The sequence below is a fragment of the Mauremys mutica genome, chromosome 1, assembly GCF_020497125.1.
Source record: "Mauremys mutica isolate MM-2020 ecotype Southern chromosome 1, ASM2049712v1, whole genome shotgun sequence".
Classification (NCBI taxonomy): Eukaryota; Metazoa; Chordata; order Testudines; family Geoemydidae; genus Mauremys; species Mauremys mutica.
In genome coordinates, this window is record NC_059072.1 from 244,813,821 (window position 1) to 244,823,059 (window position 9,239).

Consider the following 9,239-nt stretch of genomic DNA (forward strand, 5'->3'; position numbering starts at 1 on the left):
CTTTGGTGAATTAACTATTGCACTTACAAAAATCTCCAACAGTCTATACAAAATTAGATTCTGAACATGGATTTCCGACTGATTCAGTTCATCTGCCAAGGAAAACAAGAACCAGCTACTTCAGAATGTAAATTACTAGTATATTCATATTCTGCATTCTTAGCATGCTCAGCTGTCTATTTCACACTTCTAAATTCTGCACATTCATAACTAGCTCATTTGTAAATGTCTGTAACTATTCAAGATCACACACTCTTTGTAGATCCCAGCTTTTTTCTCCTTTGCTGAAGGATATTTCTCTGTGGGAACATGAAATTATTGCCACCACTTTCCCCCTCTCTTAATTTTATGCTAATAATGAATCTAGGTATGGTGAGGTTATTGTCATGGTTTCTTCTATTCTTGAAACTGGCATGTACTACCATATTGTCTAATTTATAGATGTCAAAATAAATTTGCGACTATTCACTAAGCTGAACCCTCGCAAACCTTACAAATTCAATTATCAGAAATGTAATACAGTATTCATAGCACAAAAGACATGGTTAAATTGATGTTTCAGATGGAAATGTGGAGTTATAATTTGTCACTTACATCCACTATAGGTTGAAACTTGGCATCCACATATTTAGGCAAGGAATGATTTCACCTTTCACACGTACCCCACCTCCATCCTCAATGACATTTGCTGAAACTGTTAAAATCTTTATTGCAGCCTTGCAAATGCAATGCTATAGTTTAATTATACCAGTGTTTCTATTTTATAATCTTAGTTTCAAGGATTTATAGTTTGAGAATTTGGGATTTTAGAAAACTGCTTTTATTAAAAATTGTTACATACAGTAGAACCTCTGAGTTACAAACACCTTGGGAATGGAGGTTGTTCATAACTCTGAAATCTTTGTAACTCTAGTAACTTTAAACAAAACATTATGGTTGTTCTTTCAAAAGTTTACAGCTGAATATTGACTTAATACAGCTTTGAAACTTTACTATGCTGCTTTCTCTTTATTTTTTTTTTCTTTTTAGTACCTTACGTTTAACACAGTATGGTACTCTATTTGCATTTTGGGAGGGGGGAAGAGGGGGAGAAGGGAAGGGTAATCTCTTCTGCCCGATTGCATACTTACAGTTCCAAATGAGATATGTGGTTGCTCGGTTCATAACTCTGGTGTTTGTAACTCTAATGTTCTACTGTATATGCCTTTTCCATGGTGAACGCCATGGTGCAAAATTCCATAAGCAATTTTTTTTGTCTCACAAACTAAGAAGAAACAATATTTTTGGTTTTGAATAATTTTTCACTCACTTCTAAAGGAAAAACAGCTAAAATGTTCATTTTGAAATTTTCATTAGTATTAATGCTCATAACAACTAATGCCTTCAAGCAGTTTTATTTTTTACACATATTTGTAAAAATATTGGGCCCAGTCCTGCAAGCCCTTATTGATGCTAGTAAACCTGACTCACTTAAGTCAATGGAACTAGCATCAGTAAAGACCACTCATGTCAGTAAGTTTCAGAGAGACCAGGCATAATACTTTAACAGTCAGGCCTGTGCTCTAGCTCTTCAGTAAAACACTCATAACATTTTATCAGGAGTCATTTTTCTCCCCCTTACAACTCTACTGAAGTCAACCAGGATTATTTTTCAACACATTCCACAGTAGTGAACAAGATGGAAATAGTTATCAAAACCTCACCACTAAAATCAAGGACAAAATTCCCATTGACTTCAAAGAACATTGGATCAGGCCCCTAGAACTATTAACATTCAATCTAGTGAGTGCAAAATAAAAACAAATATATCTTAATTGATTTCCATAAATATTATACAAAATAAAGAGTTTCCAAATCAGTTTTTACTTTAAGACCGTGAAAGACAGGGCAGGTCTACACTACACCAATGTAGCGCATCTGGTGAAGACGCTTTAAGCCAATGGAAGAGAGCTCTCCTGTCAGCTTAATAACTCCACCTCCCTGAGAGGGAGTAGCTATATTGACAGGAGAAGGTCTCCTGCCGACATAGCACTGGGGTGTTAAGGTTGGTGTAACTATGTCGCTCAAGAGTGTAGATTTTTCACACCCCTGTGAAATCCGACAAAGTGGGTATTCACCCACGAAAGCTCATGCTCCAAAACGTCTGTTAGTCTATAAGGTGCCACAGGACACTCTGCTGCTTTTACAGATCCAGACTAACATGGCTACCCCTCTGATACTGTGTGATGTAGTTATACCAGAGTAAGTATGTAGTGTGGATCAAGACACAGACTTGGCAACAAAGAGTGGGAATGGAAAGGGGATTTGTTCGTTGTTTCACAAAGGATGGAATCAGTCACTGAGATCTGTGAAGGAGAGTAAGACCCTGCCTACACTACAGTTTTGTTGATAAAAGTTATGTTGACAATCAAAAAGCGCTATAATAAAAATCGGTATTGCATATTCACACTCACTCCCTCTGTTGGCAGAGCACGTCCACACTTGGGGCACTACCATCGACAGTGTGAGCAGTGCACTGTGGGTACCTATCCCACAGTGCAGCTCGACACCTTCTGCCGTTAGGTCTTGTGGGAAGGTGGAGCAGATCGCAGCACATCTTGGGACCAAGCTCAGTGTCCCATGATGCATTGTTTTCCATCCCAGCATTCCACTGGCTTCCAGCTTTCTTTTGTGGCATTTTTCTACGGCCCTTGTTTGCTGTGCATCCTGGCATCTTTGAATGAAGGGATGGATCCTGCTCTGTTCTCCTATGCTTGGATAACTATCATTAACACATCGCAGAGGGCAGTATTGTTAATCATGAAGTTCCTAATTGAACAAGACTCCCAGTTGCCTGACATAGTGTGTGATATGGATAGGAGCAACTTTAGATTTCTTTTGGCATTCACAGAACAGCTGCACACGTTGCACTGTTGCTTTTGGTCTTGGGAGAGAACCGCTGAATGGAGGGATCACATTGTCAGGCAGGTCTGGGATGATGAGCCAGAGCTACAGAACTTTCAGATGCAGAAAGCCACCTTCCTGGAACTGTGTGCGGAGCTCACCCCATCACTGCAGTGCAAGGATACCAGAATGAGAGCTGCCCTATTGGTAGAGAAGCGGGTGTCAATTGCAGTGTGGAAGCTTGTGACTCCAGACTGCTATTGATGGGTCACCAATCAGTTTGGAGTTGGGAAGTCAACCACTGGGGCTGCATTAATGCAAGTGTGCAGGGCAATTAATTGCATCCTGCTACGAAGGAGCGTGACTCTGGGAAATGTGCGTGAAATAGTGGACGGCTTTGCAGAAATGGATTTCCCCTAACTGGAGGGGTGATAGATGGCACACATATTCCAATTCTGGCACCAGACCACCTTGCAACGGAGTACATCAATAGGAAATGGTACTTATCCATCGTGTTGCAGGCGCTCGTGGATCACCATTGGCATTTCACTAACTTCAATGTGGGGTGGTCCGGGAAAGTGCATGACACACACATCTTCAGGAACACCAGCCTGTACAGAAAGCTGCAAGCAGGGACTTTCTTTCTAGACCAGAAGATTACAGTGGGGGATGTTTAAATGCCCATATTGATCCTGGGAGACCCAGCATGCCCCTTAAAACCATGGCTCATGAAACCTTACACAGGAAACCTGGATAACAGTAAGGAGTGGTTCAACAACAGGCTGAGTAGGTGCCAGATGACTGCAGAATGTGCCTTTGGCAGATTAAAGGCACGATGGCGATGCCTTTATGGCAGGTTAGACTTCAGTGAGGGTATTACACCCATGGTCATAGCCGCATGTTATACATTGTATAATATTTGTGTAGCTAAAGGTGAAAGGTTTGCTCAGGGGTGGAGTGATGAGGCAGACCGCCTCACTACTGATTTTGAGCAGCCAGATACCAGGGTTATCAGAGGGGCCTATTTGAATCAGGGAGTCTTTGAGGCAACACTTCAAAAATGAGAACCAAATGTACATCTCTGTGATTGGTACTGAAATGTTACATTACATCTAGTTTTCATAGGAAGCGATTGTGAAATTTGGGCCTTAAATTCCAGTAAGCAAATGATTAAACTGCCTGTGTATGGCTTGGTAGTGCCTGCTATCTCAATTTGTAGGACACAAATAAAGATTAGTTATTGTTCAAAAATTTGCTTTTATTTCAGAAAAAACAACACATGCACAAACGCACAAAGATACTTGGAGGGAAAGGAGGACCCAGGGAAGGGCAGACTTCCAGAACTGTGTGTAGGTCCAGCTGTCATTTTGAAAGTTGTCCAAGAGGGTGAAGTGAATGGGAAACTGAGAACTTCTGGAAAGCAGAAAGGAACATGTGGATGAAGTTTGGGGGGGCATGGAAAAAAGAGTTCTGAATGTGCTGCAGAGGGCGGGCACACATCTGCTCAATCTGAGGCATTATTAAGGACTTCAGCATCTGCATTTGCTCTTCCATGACTTTGTCCATCTGCTCAGTAGTGTCCTTAAACTCCTAATTTTCTTTTCTGTCCTGCCTTTCAGCTTCCCTCCACTCCCTGCATTCCCTTTTCTCTGCATTGGAGAACTGCAGTACCTCTTGGAACATGTCTTCTTTGTTCCGTCTTGGGCGCTTTCTTGTCTGGCAAAGATGCTCTGCCGGTGTGTGTGGGGTGTCCCTCAAGGCCACATCTGCAGAAGCACAACAATGCACAGAAATGTGATTGTTAAGTTCATGCACAACATTGAAACATTTCAGTAAAATACATCTCTGGTAACATAACAATCACTTTCCCATTGACCCTTGGTGAACATCCCAAGCATGGTGAGTGTTGCCTGGAAGCGGGGGGTGCTCTAAATGGGGAAAAGAGTGCTCTGGAAGGGTTGCAGTGCAGCCAACTGGGGGAAAAAATTCTAAATTCTACCACACTTTTCCACAGGTATGGGGTCACTGTAGCAGATATCTCACTGCTGAGAGTAAGCAGGGAAGTGAGGGCACATCTACTACACACTTGTGGATTCTGCCCTGATCCCTATGCTGCTCGCCTATGTGCTGCTTTGGTCCCTGCACAAGTGATTGCCGAATGGTGCGGGAAAGTTTCCTACCATTGGGGAAGGAACAAATCTGCTCTGCCAAGGAACCTTTAGCAGAGGATTGCCGAGTACCTCCAGGAAAGATTCCTAGAGATCTCTCCGGAGGATTCCCATGAGATCTCCGCATGCATCAACACACTGTTCCACCATATTGATTAGCTGCACAGAGAAATGTCCAGCTCACAGAAACACAGCCAGCCTTGTACATTTCTATACCCTGAACCCACCTCTGCACTACACAAACCACAGCCACTTACCAGATGTCTCATCTCCTGCTTCTTGCTCACTGGAGAGCAACTGCTTAAACTGGCTAGAAACCTCTGGAGTGATAAACAGTTCCTGGCTGCCTGCCCCACCAGACGACCCCGCCCGGAGCTTCTCATCATCTTCTAACGCCACCTCTTCATCAATAACTTCATCCTCTGGGTTAGGTCCTCTTTCTGCTGCCTCCAGGCCCGCCAAAGTATTCATGGGGCTCTTGGCAGAGGAGGTGGGGTCACCGCCAAGGGTAGTATCCAGATCCTTATAGAACTGGCAGGTCTTGGGTGCAGCACCAGAGCAATGTTTTGCCTCCCTCCCCTTATGGTACACCTGCCTCAGCTCCTTTATCTTCACTCTGCATTGCACCGTGTCCCAGTCATAGCCCTTTTCACAAAAGCCTCAAGAAATCTGCCCACAGATATCAAAATTCCTACAGTTGAAGTACAGCTGGGACTGCACAGCCTCCTCTCCCCAAATACTGAGCAGATCCAGCAGCTCCGCAGTGGTCCAGCCAGGAGAGCGTTTGCTGTATGAAGCCGCCATGGTCACCTGGTAAGATGCAATAAGACCTCTCCACGCCGAGCAAACAGGATATAGAATTTCAAAAATTCCCAGGGCTTTAAAGGGGGTGAGGCAGATGTTTTTTACTTGGCTGCAGGACAGTGGACTTCGAACTGCTTAGCACAGCAGTCAGGATGGGCGTTGTGGACACCTCCCGGAGGCCAATTAAAGCAGTAAAATCAAGCGTGGGTGTCTACACTGCCACTTTATCGACAAAAAATTTGCTTAAAAAGCCTTATGCCTCTCGTCGGGGTGGTGTTATTTTATTGCCAAAGAAGGGCATTTTTACTGCCAAGAGTGACATCGTCGTGTGTGTGCATCCATTGTTTTGTTGATAAAAGCTGCCTTTTGTTAACAAAACTCTGTAGCATAGACAAGGCCTAAAACTTGGGAAGCCAACTCAACAATTAGTCAAGAAAGGAAGACTCAGATGTCATACATTTATTAGTTATTAAATCTGTACATTTTATCAGAATAAAATTTGACTAGACATCTAGTTTATTAAAGTTTTATGTCCATAAAATCCTGTTAAGATTACTAATCATCACACAATTTTCAAAAACCACAAACTTAAAAGCCAAGACATAAATAGTTAAGATTTATAAAATCCTTCCAGTGTCTACTTCCTATCTGATCCTGCAAACAATAAGCACAACACAACTCTTCTGGAAAAAAAAAACATAAAAATAAGGGTCAATATCTTACAACACAGGTGCCTAAAGTTATGCTCCTAAACTCATAGTTAGCCTAAATAAGTAGTATGATTTTCAAAAGTGCCAAGCGGTCAACAGCAAAACTCAGGACAATTATTTAGGCACCTAAATATGGATCTAGGAGCTTAATGTTAGGCACCTGTTGTTTATTTCCTTGACTATATTTGTATTATGTCTCTATTTCTGAAAAGGTTTTGTTTTACATTTAACATTTTGAGATTACAGTTGAGATTAAAATGAATTTTTGTTACGTAAAAAGAATAATGCGTGTATTATGTGTGCAATGTAATATTTATGGTGTCCCTGACTACTCATTTACTTTTAATGCCACACTTTTGAAAAGAAGAAAACATTTCTCTGGTAGGATATATTTTTAGACAATGGTGGCTGTTTGAAAATGCTCAAATGTACAGAATGTTAAAATACATCTTTGAGGAGATGGATTAGTGAGCAAAGCACAGGTACGGCAGTCAGAGGTGTAAAATGAACCCACTTCATCATATGAAAAAACGGAGTTAGTCTGTCAGCATGGAGAAAATCTGAAGAGCAGACTTACCTTTCATAGGATTTAATTGCTTGTTCCAGTTTCTCTTTATAGGCATCAAGATTCACTGCCTGAGGATTAATTAGTGTGATCCGATTCTTGTCATTGCTAACATGGGCCAGGGGTAACACCTACAACACAAAAAAGGGGAAAGACTTCATTTATTGTGTTCTTCTTTATCTACCAGAATACTGGAATACTCCAACCTTACCTACACAAGGCAAATCTCAAAGGAAAAAAAAGAAAAAGCAAGCACTTGATGTGAGTGATCAAGTGTTTGGAGACCCATCAGACTGATCCCGATCAAAGGTAATGAGGTTGAAACATAACATTTGTTTCTGAATTAAGACATCATTTTCTTGCACTACATGTACACAAGCCTTGTAGCTTCTGTGACCCCTTTAAATAAAATGTTGGAACCCTGCAAATGAATTCCTATGAGGCAAGGGACATTAAGCTAGCTAAATCTCTATTTAAATTCTAAATGGAATGAGCAGCACTCTCTCTAGTCTTAATCTACTAGTTAAAGGGCAGCACAGAAAGGATGCAAACAGGATCTACAACATGAACATACTATATACTGTATTATTTTAATACATCATTGTATTATACTTCTGTATACAACACCACCTTATTGTCATCTATTTTTACACAACATGCAAATAGGGAATTTACTTATTTAAACATTTTAAATGTCATATCTTATACTCTAGGGGCAGATTCCACCAAGATATTTAGGTTCCTAAAGATGCACATAGGTACCTATTGTGATTTCAAAAGATTGAAGTAGGTTAGATGCTTAACTCCCACTGAAACTAATGTCATTGATTTCAATGGGAGCTAGACGCCACACCTGCATAGGCACTTTTGAAAATTGCACATGGTGTCTAACTACATTTGTAGGTGTCTAAATATTTTTGAAAATTTGGCTCTAGGTGTATGACAGGATCTACAGAAGCACACTTCATTACAAAAATAGCACAGCCAGACACCCTAATAAGGGATCTTAAAGAAAAGAGGGGAGCGAGACCTCCCACAACTTCCCAACCCCCAAACCCAACCCATCTTCCCACAACCCTTCAAACAACTAAACTATTCCAGGGTAATTCTGGAAAAACTCCAGTGCCCAGTACCACAAGGAAACATGAAACATGGGGTACAGGAGGAAGGTACTACTGTGCTCAGTGTAACAACACAGATTCTGCAAAACTTCTTTTGTCTCAAATGGTGCATTTAAATCTCTTTCCCAATGTCCATCTGAGTTTGGAGCATGGATGACAGAGAGCTGGCTGAAGTTCAATCCTGATGAAACTGAAGTAATGTTGATGGGTTACAGAAAATGATCAGAAGATGCATTAAAAAAAAGTGCCTCTAACTGAAAGTATATCTCTGCCATGTGTTACTTGTGTCTATATCATGGGAGTCTGGCTGGATTCCCAGTTATTACTAGATGATCATCTTTCAGCAGTAGTCAGAAGGCTTTTTCTCCATCTGCGGCTGGCTCCAAGGTTGCCACCTTTTCTTTCTGAGAATGACCTTGTCACTGAGATTTAAGCATTTGTGTCACCTCACTAATAGACTACAGCAAATCACTTCACAATGGACTACACCTTAAACCCATTCAGAAGCTAAAGCTATTGAGAATATGGCAGCTCAGTTGTTCATAAGTGGAGTATTTTGTCCAAACAGATGAGATCAATCTTTGCTCTGGGGGAAATACTCAACAAGCAATGCCTGCCTCTGGATTTCCGGATGGAGTTCAAGCCCTAAATAGCCTGGGACCTGCTTACTTGAGACATCACCTGTTTTCCAATCCCATACTGCCATAGTTGAGATCAGTAGTTTTGCTCAAGCTGTGGTCCCCTTTATATAAAAGGGGTAAGAGACTGGCAGGATTTTTTCCACATAGGCTCCCTTTTCAATGGAATGCGTCCCCCCAGCACCACCCTTTTTCCCAACAGTACAATACATTAAAATTCAATATAACTTCTCAAGGAATGGGTCTAATATTCTGAGTGGTACTTGAAGGGAAAGCAAAAATACACGTATCAGAGGGGTAGCCGTGTTAGTCTGGTTCTGTAGAAGCAGCAAAGAATCCTGTGGCACCTT

General features: G+C 41.4%; 1 protein-coding gene across 3 annotated transcripts in view; it reads right to left on the reverse strand.

Moving 5' to 3' along the window:
* The window catches only part of VWA3B (von Willebrand factor A domain containing 3B), a 139,132-nt gene that overhangs the window by 58,199 nt on the left and 71,694 nt on the right, over positions 1 to 9,239 (reverse strand). For all 3 annotated transcript variants that reach the window (XM_045005257.1, XM_045005261.1, XM_045005247.1), the window contains exon 21: positions 7,143 to 7,261. In XM_045005257.1, the coding sequence (XP_044861192.1) occupies positions 7,143 to 7,261 (119 nt within the window). The remainder of the gene's footprint in view (positions 1 to 7,142; positions 7,262 to 9,239) is intronic.